At 38.3% G+C, this 17,607-nt stretch overlaps 2 protein-coding genes across 4 annotated transcripts in view; one reads left to right on the top strand and one right to left on the bottom strand.

Annotated features, from left to right (window-relative positions):
• Positions 1 to 5,185, bottom strand: part of LOC106873189 (uncharacterized) — a 31,130-nt gene extending 25,945 nt beyond the window's left edge. For all 3 annotated transcript variants that reach the window (XM_014920430.3, XM_014920435.3, XM_014920444.3), the window contains exon 1: positions 4,946 to 5,185. In XM_014920430.3, coding sequence (XP_014775916.1) covers positions 4,946 to 5,032 — 87 coding nt within the window. In that variant the 5' untranslated portion in view covers positions 5,033 to 5,185. The remainder of the gene's footprint in view (positions 1 to 4,945) is intronic.
• The window catches only part of LOC106873216 (coiled-coil domain-containing protein 134), a 73,310-nt gene continuing 58,307 nt past the window's right edge, over positions 2,605 to 17,607 (top strand). Inside the window, exon 1 of the mRNA XM_014920476.3 lies at positions 2,605 to 3,070. Within this exon, the coding sequence (XP_014775962.1) occupies positions 3,010 to 3,070 (61 nt within the window). The 5' untranslated portion in view covers positions 2,605 to 3,009. The remainder of the gene's footprint in view (positions 3,071 to 17,607) is intronic.

Here is a 17,607-nt window from a genome sequence, read left to right as displayed (position 1 = left end):
AAACACCAGGACTTACAAATATATATAACATACAGAAAATTGCACTACTGGGTACTGCACACATTCTACGCAAAACACTTTCAATACAGTAAACATAAGAGCACCACAGCAAACCACAGCACATACCCAAGGCGCACAGAGCTGCGCTCGGTAGTGAAGTGAAAGCACGTTATAAAAATAAAACTACTGAACAATAATAATAATAATAATCAACATCATCATCATCATCGTTGCTGCCATTTTATTTACTTATCTGTGCTTGCATGGGTTGATCAGAGTTTACTGAGGCAGATTTTCTACAGTTGGATGCTCTTCCTGTCACCAATCCTCACCTGTTTCTAAACATGTTTTTGCAGAATATTGGAAATGAATGACACTCATTTACAACTATCATACAATATCAAAACAAGAACACACACATCTGTCTCTATTCACTACTACTCACCTCGTACCTTGAAGAGCCACCTGGAAACCTCATCACCACTGGTTATCATCATCGTCGTTTAACGTCCGCTTTCCATGCTAGCATGGGTTGGACGATTTGACTCAGGACTGGTGAACCAGATGGCTACACCAGGCTCCAATCTGATTTGGCAGAGTTTCTACAGCTGGATGCCCTTCCTAACGCCAACCACTCCGAGAGTGTAGTGGGTGCTTTTACGTGCCACCGGCACAAAGGCCAGTCAGGCGGTACTGGCAACGGCCACGCTCAAAATGGTGTATTTTACGTGCCACCCGCACAAGAGCCAGTCCAGGGACACTGACAACGATCTCGCTCGAAAGTCCTTACTTATGCCGCTGGCACAAGTGCCAGAAAGTCGACGCTGGGCACAGGTGCCATCACAATTTCGCTTTCGCTTGCCCCAACAGGTCTCCGCAACCTGAGTTTCATGTCCAATGAAGGAGATGACGTTGGTATGGGTGCCAGTCGTCGAATTTAATTCGATTTCGATTCCGATTCACTTGCCTCAACAGGTTATCTACTCAGATAATACCACTGGTTCATTCTAAATGTAACAAGCCATGGAGCTCCCCTACGACAAGAACCAGCACTACTCCAAGTCTATTGCTCATGTCTTAATACCCACCAATCATAAAGACACCCCCACTGCTGCAACCACCTCAGATTTAGTAGATTTATCAGCTACATGGTGACCTCACTAGTGTTGGTGGCATGAGAAAAGCACTCAGTACACACTGTAAAATGGTTGGCATTAGGGAGGACATCCAGCCATAGACATAATGCCAAAATAGCACAATGCATTCTTGGGACTCTAAAGATCCCATCAAATGCCAGCATGGTACATGATGCTAAATGATGATGATGATATACATGTGTGTGTGTGTGTGTGTAAAAGTTATGTTTATATGTGTGTGTGTGTATAAATATATATAGTTTATAGCAGAGAATCAGATATTTTCTGTATAGAATACGCTTAGTGGAGGCGCAATGGCCCAGTGGTTAGGGCAGCGGACTCACAGTCATAGAATCGCGGTTTCGATTCCCAGACCGGGTGTTGTGAGTGTTTATTGAGCGAAAACACCTAAAGCTCCACGAGGCTCTGGCAGGGGATGGTGGCGAACCCTGCTGTACTCTTTCTCTCACCCTTTCTTCCTGTTCCTGTCGAGGGTTCCAGTTGATTCGATCAACGGAACAGCCTGCTCGTGAAATTAACGTGCAAGTGGCTGAGCACTCCACACACACGTGTACCCTTAACGTAGTTCTCGGGGATATTCAGCGTGACAGTATAACAAGGCTGACCCTTTGAATTACAGGCACAACAGAAACAAAGAGTGAGAGAAAGTTGTGGCGAAAGAGTACAGCAGGGTTCGCCACCATCCCCTGCCGGAGCCTCGTGGAACTTTAGGTGTTTTCGCTCAATAAACACTCACAACGCCCGGTCTGGGAATCGAAACCGCGATCCTATTACCGCGAGTCCGCTGCCCTAACCACTCGGCCATCGCGACTCCACATTAGATAATCATACTAACTCCATTATGCAGATGACAGAATTGGAACAAATTTGTGAAAATTCTTAAAATTATGGAAGTTATGAGGGGTTTTGAGCATGTGTTTCGATCAGAACCCCGCCAAAAGATCAGAACTGTAATTTTGCACGTGCAAACAGCAAGAAATAGCATAATTCGTACGGAAGTTTTACCTAGAGAGAGAGAGAGAGAGAGAGAGAGAGAGAGAGAGGAGAGAGAGAGAGAGAGAGAGTGTGTGTGTGTGTGTGTGTGTGTGTGTGCAAAGGAAGCTATTTTTACATACCTTTCTCAATTCCAAAATAAGAAAAACTTGAACAATGCTTTCAAAATATGTACACGTAAATATTGTATTAAAATAAGTCATCTTTACAGGCCATGTTTTCAATTATCTATATAATTGATAGCAAAGTGTGTATAAAATGAAATTAAATCCAGGTTTAGTCAGAGATTAAGCTGGTAAAGTTTTAACATTTTTGTGACAACTTAGTGTCTCCATACATTCTAATGAAACAATTAAAGAAAGAGATAATGCCATTCTCTCTTAGGAAGAGAAATTAATTTTGGTGTTGATAGAAAAGCAGAGAAAACCAGAAGCAGTCAAAGCGGGAGAACGTGTTTGAGGAGGGGGGGGGGAAATCCTAATCTCCGATATTGAAAACAGGAATCTGAAGAAATTTTTAGGGGGAAAAAAAGTTGAGGCGTGCAAATGTCAAAAACTAACTTCTCTTCCAAAGAGAGAGTGACATTATATCTTTCTTTCACTTTTTCATTAGAATGTATGGAGACACTATGTTGTCACAAAATGTTAAAACTTCACTAACTTGATCGATTTGTGACGAATCCTGGATTTAATTTCATTTTATAGACACTTTACTATCAATCACATAGATAATTGCAACATGGTCTGTAAAGATAACTTATTTTAATACCATATTTATGTGTGCTTTTTCATAATGTTTCTCTTGCACTGTCACCTCTACAAATATCCGCACAGAGTTACTTCTTGGGGACTTAACAGTCATGGCTGAAGTACAATTTTGGAAGTATTGTTCAAGCTTTGCTTATTTTGAAATTAAGAAAGGTACGTAAAAAAAAATTTTTTTTGCACACACACACACACACACACACACAGACTAGGTAAAAACTTCATTACGAATTAAGAGAATGCCTTGAATTGTTATGCTGTGTGCATGCGCAAAGAAAAACAGCTCAACTTAGTTGAAATGAAACATTTTTATTTTGTAATTCGTGTTTGTGATGAGCGTATTTAAAAACCTGATCTTCCATATAAACTTGAAAGGAAGTTTTTTTGGCACTGTCATGGTATTAGCTGTCAGAATTGAAAGTAGAACTGACAAGGAACGTTACTGCTGGTTTGAGTTGATTCTTTGGCTACTGACAGCTAATACCATGACTGGCCGGAGCGAGCTATCTGTCTGTCTGTGTATCTATCTCTCTCTCTCTATCTATCACTCGAAAGTTATTGGAACAAATTTGACACCTATATCCATGCGTTTGAAAACACACAGAGTATAAGGGTACTACTAAAGCAGAGTGGTCCCGAACGCGCAGTCGCGCGTCCGCGCTAGCTAGTCGTGAGTGGTCGATCCTATTATTTTTAAACTTTAAACTTCATATGTTTTCTATTTTGATAAATTCTCTCTGTTGAAAATTATATTTTAAATAATTTGCAATTTCAGAAAATATATTTTTATATTAAATTTTCGTTTTCTAATTTGATAAATTCTACGGACACAAACAGAGGTGAACGCGTGATAGATAGATAGATAGATATATATATATAGAGAGAGAGAGACGGACAGACAGATAGCTCGCTCCGGCCAGTCATGGTATTAGCTGTCAGTAGCCAAAGAATCAACTCAAACCAGCAGCCAAAGAATCAACTCAAAAAGACGGTGGAGATGGAGTATATGTAATCTGGGTATACCCCCACTTTTAAATTTTGCTTTTTTTACGGAATCCTATGTTTCAGACCATGGAGAATCCGATTGTGGAAAAAAATTTTCAAAAATCTAAATTTCAAAATTTCGATCATTCCCCCCCCCCCCCCGGTTTTTATATAGATCCACAGGGTAAACCTAACCCTAACTCAAACCCTAACCCTAACTCCAACCCTAACCCTAACCCTGACCCTAACCCTAAACCTAACCCTAACACTAGTTTTGTGAGATTTGGCTGTTATTTCTAGCATGTAAATAGCCTGCTTGGTGGGGGGGGGGGGGAATTGAAATTTAAAAAAATTTTTTTTTTCAGAATCGGAATCTCCATACCCTAAAACGTCGGATTCCGTAAAAAAAAATAATAATAAATAAGGCGGGGGAAAGGTTCAGATTACATATAGTCCATCTCTACCAAAAAAACAATTCGAAAAAAAGTTAAAAATTACGAAATTAGGATGGGGAACTGAGAAATTAAAATTTTGAAAACGTGATTTTGGGGCAAAATCATATATATTGAAACATACAAATCCGAAGAAATTTTGGGCAAAAAGAAGTCGGAAATAAACTCATTCACACTGATACACACACACACTACTCGGAAAGCTGCTTAAAATGATCATTGTAACTGAATATGAAACCTGTTGACTGCTTACGCCATTAGTTCAAACCTTTCTTAATTTAACTTTCGAGTAGTTAATAACCTAAGAAAAAGAATGGCTTGCGTATTTTCCTTGTTCGTAAAACACTTCATAAACAATAATTATCAGAAGAAACGATTAGATTCGATTTTGAAATGATATTGTTCCACAATAAGTGTGAAAAAGGTGAAAATCACAAAATATACATACTTCCTTCTTCAAAACAATGACTTTCTATTAAACATATATTTGTTATTCCACCTAATAATTTAACTAGTTGATTAATTTAATTATTAAAGTAGTTTAATAATAAAGAATAGGATTGTAACAATGAATTAAAAGAGTTAAAGTACTTACATTGTGATATTTTGGACACGGAAGTAAACAATCAGCTTCAGTCTCCCCAAAGTTAAATAATATGATGTAAACAACGATAAAGACCATCTTCGGCTAATTTCTAATTAAAAAGGAGTAGATTGTAAAATTTTTCATACATCTAGTAGAAATTATTAATTGTGATAGTATATTATTATTGTTGTAGTTGAAGGAGATGAGTTACTGGAAACAAATTAGAGCGGTCTGAAATTTTTTTTCGACGTCACATGGTTATATCCGGTATTGAGAACTGATGTAACAACGTAAACATTTCACAATTAATGATGAAACAGCCTTAATAGTTCACCACTATACTTTGTCGTATTGTGTAAAGTAACGTTTCGCTTTCTCAAGCATGAACATTTTTTTACAGCTTCGCAAACATTTTTAAAAAATGATAACAATATTGATAGGATTCCAGCAAAATAAACAAGGCAAGACTCCCTTTTGTACCCCCCCCCCCCCCAAAAAAAAACACCCCTTTTTCTATTTAATTTTTTTTCTACACAAACCCCCGTTTTCGGCTACGGAGAATACGAATCTGCAAAAAAAAATTGGCAAAAATCGACATTTTGAAATTACCCTTCCCCCGTCAAATTCATTTTCAACTGTTTTCACAATTTTTTTTTTTTTCAAAATATGCGGAAAAATACGGAGATTATGATTCTGAAAAAAATTTTCAAAACTTTTTCTACTAGGGGTGGTGTTTTGGTAAACGAAAATTTACCTGTGTTTTAAGGTTAGGGTTGGGGTTTTAGGGTTACGGTTACGGAAAAAAGTGAAAAATGAAGAATTTGGGGGCGGGAAGGAGGGGGGGCAACAAATTTCAAAATTCCAATTTTTGGCAATTTTCTGGAATCTCCGTATCCGAAAAGGTGAGTTTTTGGCAAAAAAAAAAAAGACGGGGGAAGGGAGGAAGTTTTTCACAAAACAAATATTATTATGGTAGTAAGGGTTTTAAATTGCAATGATAATTTTAGATAAAGGAAATATTGTACTGGTATACGATGGGGAGCGGCTTTGACCAGTGCTCTTCTGTCATGATGGTCGTAAGGTTAATTTACAAATCAAAGTAGTTCTATATTAAACTTATGTAATAAATAGATACATAATGCATTTTTCTGAAAGCTAATAAATACTGGTGGCAAATGCTTAGGAAATTTGAAAATGGTACGTTGTACAATTAATATTGGCAATCTTCTCAGAAGTACAAACTCTGTAAAGTTCAATAATTTCTTTCTATGTCGTTGCATTCAACATACGAATGGTATATTCAAGCGAATTTATATTTATACTGTATAATGTAACATTTATAGCAAGCTACTTGTGTATTGTTTAAAACAGGGCTTTCCATGGGGGAAGAAGCTATGAGGATCGAAGAAGAGACTTACAAATTGCTACTTGTCACTAGATCAACCTTTGACCTATCATTCTCCACCAACTTCGGTATGCTCGAGAGAAGCTAACCTCTCTCCACCACAGGTTCCGAACAGAATTAGCCCTGCCAACCCCACCACTCCTACAACTTTTAACCCTCCCTCCCCCGCACCACCCGACATCCGTTTTAGTCCACCGTTGGAACCAATACTGCTTGCCCTGCCTCCTCTGTTAATTCACTTCCTCGACTGAGTTCCTATGCTGGCACTCTACTGTCGGTCAATATTAGCTCACTACCTGACTGCTCTCTGTGCTCGCACTAGCCAATACCTATAAACAATTAATTGTCATCTGTGCCACCAAAATTACCACAGAAGTTGTGTCCGCGTCACCAAGGCTCAAGCCGAAAGGCTTCCATACAGGACCTACAGTCAGTGCCATTTCATATCCAATGCACTCTGTGGAGATGCCCCACACTGCAACAACCAGCTTACTACTGAGGACTTTGCTGCAATCCTCCAGGGTTTATCCAAATAAAAGCTCATTAACCAGATCCCTAAGGGAGCTCAGAATAGCTTTGCTCATGCACTCTTCAGCTTGTTGAAAAACGTATGTTTATCCAACAATACGTCCAACTAGCAGAAACTGTTTCTGTTACCTCTCATCTCTCTCCACATGCATGATGTGAAATCAGGCTACCTTACATCCTCTCTCAAGCAACAATTCCAGTTATTTGAGTCGACCCCAACCACTTCTCACCTCAATTTAACATCGAGCACAGTTCCTACTAACAGGCAACTGATAAACCTCAAGTATGCAGTCAATACCAAATTCAGCAAATTTGACATAAAAGGGGTTGTCCGTCTCCTCTCTTCTCTATCCTCCCTCTGTGTAACTCTGAGTCTCTTAAACGTCTGAAAGAGCAGCACCCATCAGCACCCCCAGATAATCAGCTAAACTGGCCTGATCCCCCAGAATACTTGAGACTGGTCTTCACTTTTGATAACATTAGAAAGGCGATTTCATCCTTCTCTGCTGGTTCAGGTGCAGGAATTGACAGCCTTCAGCTTCAACACCTCAAGGATGGTATCTCCTTATTGGCCGGTGATGCTGGACTTGAGCTCTTGGAGAATTTGACTCAGTTTGTGATCCAGTTTTCCTCAGTGAACGTTCTCCCCTATATCTGCCCACTGTTCTTCAGTGCAAAATTATTCAGGCTCACTAAACCCAATGGAGACCTGCACCACATTGCAGTTGGCTGCACCCTTCACTGTCTTACTGCAAAGGTGTGTTTACAATCGGTCTCTAACCTATTGGAGGAGGAATTTTTGCCCCACCCAGCTAGGAGTGAGCACCAAATTGGGATGTGAAGCTGCTGCCCATGCTACCAGAGCCTATGCCAACTTGCCCTCCTTGCCACCCAAGGTCATCCTCAAACTTGACCTCAACAATGCATTCAACTCCGTCAGCCATGATGCTGTCTTCAGCTCAGTAAGAGGGAGGATCCCACAACTCTACTGCTTTGCATGGCAGGCTTATCAGGAGCCCTCCTACCTCTCTTTTGGTGACCAAATCATCACCTCTGCCTTAGGAGTCCAACAGGGTGACCTACTTTGGCCTACACTAAGGTGGTGAATTGTTTTTGTTTTCCTTCTGGTTTTTTTTTGTGTTTATTGTTTTGTAATTTTTTCAATTGTGTTCTCTGTTTCATCCATTTTTCTAATTTAATTTTTTCTTTTTTTCTTCTAATTTATGTCATATTTCACAACAAATTCCACAATTTGTGGAAATTTTTTTAAAACAATAATAATAAAATTTCGACATTTTCACCAGCAACAAAGACAGGCATGGTGAACACAATGGTGAGTGAAGAAAAGTTACATACGTACAAATTTTATTATCTTTTCTTTAATAAAATGGAGGAGGTGCAAAATTTTCTTTAATATTTGGATTGAGTGAAGGTGGTGAGCTGGCAGAATTGTTAGCATGCCAGGCATTTCGTCTGTCTTTTCAGGGTCGATAAAATAGGTACCAGCTGAACACTGGGGTCAATGTAATCAACTTACCCCACCCTGAAAGTACTGGCCTTGTGCAAAAATTTGAAACCATTATTTGGGTTAAGGGGCAAATTGCCAGTTTGAAAACAAGTGACTTAATCTATGGATGACAACAAATTGCTTTTCAGCTATGTATTCATTCTTTTAAATGTTCCATAATTTTGGTCATTAAGTATCACTTTTCTATTCTCTTCTAAGACAGAAGATTCGATCATTGTAGACTCAAAATAAAACCTAACAGTTTTTCAAATTCTGTTGACAACAAACGCTTCATTTCAAATGCTAAAACCTGTAAATTAAGCGATTTAATTTTAATAAAAAAAACTCACTTTCCACATCTCTGACAAACTGGGCAAAGCTACATATCTTTACATACAGCACAACTCACTCCACTTATAATTTCCTTATAACTTTCTTAATAGTGCATATTTTTTGCGATGATCTTCAGATAAGTTTTGAGAGATGTACATTGAATAACTTGCACATGATTATTGCATATTTTGTCTTGCTTCATAAAATTAGTCATTTTAAGTTTAACAAAAAGAAAAAAGGTTTTCTCTGCCATTAATTGATCTATATAAGCTTTAACAGGCTATCTGTCTTAATGTTGAGAGAAAGAAAACCATTTGTGTGTTCCCAATATAAAAAATTCAAACATTTTTGATAGATAGTCAGCGGATGCATGAAACACTCCTAAATGAAGATCGTGACATACAGTAAAAAGATTTCAACTTGAGGCTTTTAATATACATCATTGGGTTTAACCCAAACATGGTTCTAGTGTTTTTTATAATGACTACAAGTTCATTAATATTTTTTTTTCCCCTAATTAATTCAAATTTTAAGGTTCCCCAATAATGTTAACATTACATTTTGTGAATTCCACCAAACTAAGATCCGTAACTTGATGCTTTTATGTTTTTCTTTAAAATATATTATTGCCATCCAAGTATTTTTACAAGATGGATTTTGAAACATTCACACAAAGGCTACAGAAAAGAAGTGGTGCTTAGAAACAGAGCATTTTCCAAAAATTTCTGATTAAGATTGAACTAAATACTTTATTTCTTTTATTTCTGGGCAAAGGATGCAATCATTTGGTTATTTCTGATGAATAAATGATAAATGGCAGCAGTTGAGAGGGTGTATCATTTTTGTTAAACCAACTCACACTTATGAAACCTAATACAACTTGATGAGCAAGGGTAAAGATAGACAAAAGGGGTCTTTAGGAGAAGACTCATGTTGGATATGTGTTATGAGAGATGTAGATGTTTGAAATGCTGGAATTGTTTCTGAATATGGAATTTCATCACAGGCCAAGAAAAGAAATGAAGAAAGTTTGTTCTTTAATTCCAGGTTGTCTTGCCAAGTGTCACCATACTCTGATAGTTGAGTAGTATACAGTAATTTTCAATTGGAAGAATACAGCTGTTGTTGTTGTTGTTGTTGGCACTCTGTCGTTTACAACGTCGAGGGTTCCAGTTGATCCGATCAACGGAACAGCCTGCTCGTGAAATTAACGTGCAAGTGGCTGAGCACTCCACAGACACGTGTACCCTTAACGTAGTTCTCGGGGAGATTCAGCATGACACAGAGTGTGAAAGGCTGACCCTTTGAATTACAGGCACAACAGAAACAGGAATTAAGAGTGAGAGAAAGTTGTGGTGAAAGAGTACAGCAGGGTTCGCCACCATCCCCTGCCGGAGCCTCATGGAGTTTTAGGTGTTTTCACTCAATAAACACTCACAACGCCCGGTCTGAGAATTGAAACTGCAATCCTATGACCGCAAGTCCGCTGCCCTAACCATTAGGCCATTGCGCCTCTGGAAGAATACAACTATCACACAATTAATCAACAACTTTCTTGACCTACTGAGAGAAGTCACTATAAAATGTGGAGAGACTATGGCCACCATAGACAAAGATGATGTGAAACCATTACAGTATAAGTAGTAACATCCTGTCAAGTATTTATCTGAATTTATATAGCATAACAGGGTTAAACGACACAACAAGGATATTCTATTTTCAATAATCTAAGATAGACAACTTTTTCATTGTGCTTAGTCAAATGCAAAACATCCACAATGTTTGCAGTAACAATCTTAAATAGTTATCTGTGAACAAAAGGGAGGTAAGTAACATCATCATCGTTTAACGTCCGCTTTCCATGCTAGCATGGGTTGGACGATTTGACTGAGGACTGGTGAACCAGATGGCTACACCAGGCTCCAATCTGATTTGGCAGAGTTTCTACAGCTGGATGCCCTTCCTAACGCCAACCACTCCGAGAGTGTAGTGGGTGCTTTTACGTGCCACCGGCACGAAGGCCAGTCAGGGGGTACTGGCAACGGCCACGCTCAAAATGGTGTATTTTATGTACCACCTGCACAGGAGCCAGTCCAGGGGCACTGGCAATGATCTCGCTCGAAAGTCCTTACACATGACTTTCGAGCGTCATCATGTCCTAATTTCTTGGATCGTATATACTCCATCTTAAAATCATAGTTTAATAATACAGTACTCCAGCGTTGCAACCTACCTACTAACAGTATGGGTAGGGATTCCTTTCTTCGACCCATATATCAATAATAACAGACAACGATCAGTCCACGGTCAAAAACTTCTACTGTGTAAAAATCTATGAAATTTTTTTATGGCAACACACTAACATTATTGGTGTTCTCTTTTGAAATTTTCCTTTCAGACTTCTGAATTGTATTGTGTCTGGGGAGAGTCATTCTCTTTTAGTACCTTATTAATTTAACACACTCACTGATTTCCATTCATTTACTTGTATTACAGTTTAAATAAGTTCTATTGTTGTTGTTGGCACTCCGTCGCTTACGACATCGAGGGTTCCAGTTGATTCGATCAATGGAACAGCCTGCTCATGAAATTAACGTGCAAGCGGCTGAGCACTCCATAGACACATGTACCCTTAACGTAGTTCTCGGGGATATTCAGTGTGACACAGTGTGACAAGGCTGACCCTTTGAATTACAGGCACAACAGAAACAGGAAGTAAGAGTGAGAGAAAGTTGTGGTGGAAGAGTACAGCAGGGATCGCCACCATCCCCTGCCGGAGCCTCGTGGAGCTTTAGGTGTTTTCACTCAATAAACACTCACAACACCCGGTCTGGGAATCGAAACCGCGATCCTATGACCGTGAGTCCACTGCCCTAACCACTGGGCCATTGCGCCTCCACAAAAAATAAGCTCTATATGCAAGGAACAAAGAGCAAAGCCAACAAAGTGGAAGTCTTTAAACCACTTACAAATACTTTGTCTGCAAAGCTGCTAAAGTGATATTGCATACAGAATAAATACTACAAATGATGTAGTATCTATTTCAGGATCGCAAAAAAAAAAAAGCCCCAGCTTTTGCTCGACAATCTGAGATCTTCTCATGACCTCTGATCAATTTTATTTGAATTTTCATTTAAATAACTTAGATTTACAACTTCAAGGTAAAATTCAGCTCATAAATGAAATGTATAACCATTTTGTTGCCTTTGAAAAAGAGCTACAGTTGTGGGAATATCAACTTCGAAATTAAAATTATGTGCATTTTGCATCATTTCAAGGAAGGAAACCAAAGGATTCAGAGCTATTTGTGAATACAATCCAGGATTTGAGAAATGAATTTGCATCATGTTTTGCTGACTTTCATCTGCATGCATATCAGTTTAAATTGTTTGTTGCACCATTTCATGTGGAGGTGGAAACAGTATCAGAATGTTTTCGAATGGAATTGATTGATATGCAGTGTGACAACTTATTGAGATCTAAATTTCATTCTAAAGATGTTTCATTGATTAACTTCTATACAAAATATATTTTTTCCAAATGGAAAGTATACCAACTTAGTGAATCATGCAAAAATGATGGCATCTTTGTTTGGAAGCACTTATCAGTCTGAGCAATTATTTTCCAAATTGAAGCAAACTAAGAACAATTTCAGAACAAGATTAACTGATAATCATCTTGATAATATGTTGCACTTGGCATCAACAAGTTTGAAGCCTTAATATTGAGAAGCTTTCAAGGAACAAAAAACATCAAGTTTCCCATTATTTTTTTGGCTATGTATTTTTACAATTTTTTTTTAAACAAATGATTTCAATGATGTCTTAGATTGAATAAATGATGCTTTACCATTACTACATTCATCTGTGGTTAATACAAATTATTTTTTAAGTATAGTCAACACTCGTGATTAAATTTTAGCTTGTGTAATTTTCCATAATTATTCTTTTAAGGCCTTCGTCTGGCCCGCTATCCATCATTAATACTCAATCCAGCCCATGGAGGCAAAGAAGTTGCCAATCCCTGTTTTACTTGTTTCAGTCATTAGACTGTGACCATGCAGGGTTAGGGTTTGGGTTAGGGTTGAAGAATTGTCTTGAAGAGTTTTTAGTCAAACAAATTGACCTCAGTATTTATTTTTTATTAAGCGTGGTACTTATTCTATTGGTCTCATTTGCCAAACCACTAGGTCACAGGGACATAAACACACCAACACCAGTTGTCAAGCAGTAGTGAGGGACAAACACAGACACACACACACAGAATCTTGTGGCCAGGAAGCAAGCTTCTTACAACATACCCATAAATATATATATATATATCCACTGGTATTTAAAGAGTGTTAAACACTTTCAGTATGCAAATTAAGGATTCCTCCATAGAGTAACTACAGCATTTGTTGAGTACATAAACAGTTTGGCTGCTTGTTTCTCTAGAGACTGTAAGAATGATGTAAACACCTCTGATGAGAACCCAATAAAGTTTTAAAATCGATTAAGGTTGTTCATCATTTTTACAGTCTGCAGAGAAATGGCTAAAATTTTCCCTGTTTATAATTATAACATATGTTACATATATATCCATGACATTTGTCATTTGTAAGCAGAAAAATTGGAAGAGTTGAAAGCTTCAATGCCTCTCTTTACTCTTTTACCTGTTTCAGTCATTTGACTGTGGCCATGCTGGAGCACCGCCTTTAGTCGAGCAAATCGACCCCAAGACTTATTCTTTGGAAGCCTAGTACTTATTCTATCGGTCTCTTTTGCCGAACCGCTAAGTTATGGGGACGTAAACACACCAGCATCGGTTGTCAAGCAATGTTGGGGGGACAAACACAGACACACAAACATACACACACACACACATATATATACGACGGGCTTCTTTCAGTTTCCGTCTACCAAATCCACTCACAAGGCTTTGGTCAGCCCGAAGCTATAGTAGAAGACACTTGCCCAAGGTGCCACGCAGTGGGACTGAACCCGGAACCATGTGGTTGGTAAGCAAGCTACTTACCACACAGCCACTCCCGCGCCTCATAGGGTGTTTTTTTTTCATTTTTATCCCAGATAAGAATCTTTGTATTAGTCAAGATTTGAGGGAAATAAATATTGTATTTGTAAGTTGTGGGTTCAGCTTAGAGTGTTTGGTTTGTGTGGGTGATTTTTTTTCTGAGGGTATGTGCATGTGTTACTTTTATTTTTTTTTTTTTAATGCTGATGATATTTGTGTGTGTGTGTGTGTGTGTTGTGTGTACATGTGTGTGTTAGTTTGGACAATAGAGTTATTTTTGTTCACAAATTTTGATTATCAGCCAATATTTCTAAGGAAATGGCCAAGAAATGTAATTAGCTGAATAATAAGAGTAAACAAAATAAAACCCCTATTTTTGGAGATGGACTTTAGAGTGTGGTAGATTGGAATATTTTAGCTTAAGTATTTCTTGTCTGAAGGTCAATAGGGTGACTGCATCAAGTGGTAAATATAGTAATATTAGTGTAATAGCTTTTATTCTGGAGGAGGGTGCTATGAGAAAGATAGAGAGTTGGGTTGAAAGTTAGATGTATGCAGTGGGTGTGTACAAACAGAAGAGAGAGTAGGAGTAGTGGTAACTTCATACAGATGGACATTGTTAGTACTAAAAATATGCATGCCTATATACTGTGTATATACACACATCTAATCCGTGTATATATGTGCATGACTTTTTGCCTGCCTGTATTTTTAGTTTTAATGAAATCCAACTATGGACAGACACTACCATGTAACCTATTTCTCCACTTACACATACATCACTACACAAGCATCTATCTTTCAGCCTATTATGTTCATCATCATCATTGTTGTCATCATCGTCATCATTATCATTTATCATCCATTTTTCATGTTGGTATGGGTTTAAGAGGACCCAACTAAATGGAGGGCTGTGTTGAGCTCCACTGTTTGTTTTGCCATGGTTTCTATGGCTGAATACTCTTCCTAATCCTTTCTAGTATAGATGCATGGGCCTGAAATTTGGAGGAAGGGCTAGTCGATTACACCAACCCCAGTACTCAACTGGTACTTATTTTATTGACTCCAACAGGATGAAAAGCAAAGTCAACCTCAGTAGAAAATGGAATGGAATTTCAACTCAGAATGTAAAACTGGAAGAAATGCTTTGCAGCATTTTGTCCAGCTTGCTAATGATTCTGTCAGCTCACCGCCTTCCTACTGCCAACTATTTTACATTGTTTATTGAGTAGTAGTGAGGTTACCAAATAACTTGCAAGACAAAGAAAAAAAAGGAAAAGTAAAATCCCCCTCAAATGAGTGGGTGTATTTGAGAGAGGGGGAGGTGATTTTATGTCAAGAATAGAAAGGCTAAAATATGAAAGAGGGACAAGCGTGGATTTCTTGTATCTATAAATAAGATATATGGCTACCCAGCATTATGTGAGGGTGGTTGAGAGTAGCTGGAAAAGAGATAAAGATGGTGGTGATATAGTACCAACTAATATTACTTCAATGTTTTATCAATATCGTATGAGGACCCTTAGGATCTTAAAAATAAAAATACTGATGCCAAAAATTCAATTCTGCCATATTTTTAGCTCATAAAACAGAATTTTTCTTTCGCTCCTGTTAATCATCAAATTACTCTAGTTTGTTATTTACCACAAAAAAAGTCAACAAACCAAATTTATCTGGAAGGAAGACTAGGAGTAAGGTGGTGAAATATGATCTTCAGATGTTGTGTCTTACAGAGGCAATGACAAGTGGCCAAGACTGATGGCAATTTGTTGTGCTTGAGAAGACATTTTGAGTTGAAATTGTAGTCGTGGCCAGTGCTGGTTACACATAAAAGGCACCCGTGCTGGTGATATATAGAAGGCACCTGTGCCAGTGACATGTAAAAGGCACCTATGCCAGTGACACATTAAAGGCACAAGTGCCGGGGAAGCATAAAAGGCACTTTGTACACTCTGTGGAGCGGTTGATATTAGGAAGAGCGTCCAGCCATAGAAACCAAGCCGTAACAGACTGGAGCCTGGTGCAGCTCTCCAGCTTACCAGTTCAAGTCAAATTGTCTAACCCATGCCAGCATAGAAAACAGATGCTAAATGATGATGATCCTCATCATGATGTATCTCCTTTCATGTAAAATATAAAAAAAAAAAAGAATCTTCTGTCCAAACAAACATATACCCCACATCTGAGTCAATCGCATCTCTCATAAAAACAGTATCCATTTGAAGCCAGTGATGATTTAGCAGAATCATTAACATGTTGGATAAATTATTCTCCAGTCATCGTTTCAAACTTTTGCATTCTGAGTTCAAATTCTGCCAAGGTCAATTTTGCTTTACATCCTTTTCAGGGTCAATAAAAAAACAAAGGCAGGGGAATGATGGAACTTTCAGATTATTGGACTGGATGTCTTGTGATATTTGCTCCAGTCCCTTGCATTCTGAGTTCAAGATTCGTACAAAGTTTGAATTGTTTCCAAAGGAATTTTTGTCCATTCTTCAGCTAAAACAGTGTCCAGTTCTTGTAGTGATGATGGTGGATGATATCGACTCCTTACTTGTTTTTCTAAAATGCACCAAGATCTGGGGACTGTGGTGGCCAGATAAGATGTTCAACTTCACTAGACTGTTCCTCATGCCATTCAGTAACAATTTTAGCTGTGGGAGTTGGTGCATTATCATACTGAAAGACTGCGTTTCCGCACCATAGGATGAATTTGATCAGATAAAATGCTTAAATAGTCCTGACTATTAATTCTGCCATGAAGGGAAACCATTGGGCCGGCGGATTTCCAAGATACAGCCCCCCCCCTCCCCGATCATCACAGATCCTCCTCCATGTTTAACAGTAGGAAGAAGGCAGTCTGGGTCAAATGCTTCTTTTGGCTGTCTCCACATGTATACTTGGCAGGTAGTTGGAAATAAGATAAAGGATGACTCATCCGAGAAAATAACATTCTTCCACTGCTCTAGGGACCAATTCTGTAGGTTTTTACTCCACTCTAAATGCTTTGCAACATTTGTTTTTGAAAGTAGTGGTTTTCTGATTACAGCCCTCCCAGGAAATCTGGCTTTGTGCAGCTTCCAGCGAACAGTTTTTGTGGAAATTGGGTTCTCAAGGTGATTATTAAGCTCTGCAGTAATTTTGTGATTCTTTCTAACAATTCTCGTAAGAGTCCGACAGTCCCTGTCTGAAAGTTTTGGTTTTCTTCCGGAGTTTTGTTTCGAGGAGGTTTTTTCCCCTTCTTTCTCAAAGGCTGTCATTACTTTCGAGACAGTAGTTCTTGATACACCAAACATTTCGGGTGTTTTTGTTACGCTAGTGCCTGTCATACAAGCACCAACAATTTGACCTCTTTGAAAGTCCAATAGATCTGTCATTTTAATGAATTTTAATTACCTTTTCCTGTCCAATCAAAACCTTGAGTGGATTTGGTAGATAGAAACTGAAAGAAGCTTGTCTCATGTGTGGGTGTGTGTGCACGCATTGTATTTCTCCCCCCCCCCCCCCATCATTTAACAACTGAAGTTGGTTTCTTTACATACCTGTAACTTAGCAGTTTGGCATAAGAGACTTATAGAATAAGTACTAGCCTAAGAATATGAACTGGGGTCAATTTGACTAAAACTCTTTGTGACAGTGCCCCTATATGTCCACAATCCAATGACTGAAAGAAGTAAAAGATAGAAAATATATATATGTATATATCATCATTTAACATCCATTTTTCAATGCTTGCATGGGTCAGACAGAATTTGTTGAGGCATATTTTCCACAGCTGGATGCCCTTCCTCTCACCAATCTTCATCTGTTTCTAAGCAAGGTAATATTTTCTCATGGAAGACTGAAAATGAACAAGCTAACTTATATGACAATGATGCTCATTTA

Source organism: Octopus bimaculoides, chromosome 11 (genome assembly GCF_046866305.1).
Source record: "Octopus bimaculoides isolate indiv1 chromosome 11, ASM4686630v1, whole genome shotgun sequence".
NCBI lineage: Eukaryota > Metazoa > Mollusca > Cephalopoda > Octopoda > Octopodidae > Octopus > Octopus bimaculoides.
This window is presented reverse-complemented; position numbering and strand designations above follow the sequence as displayed.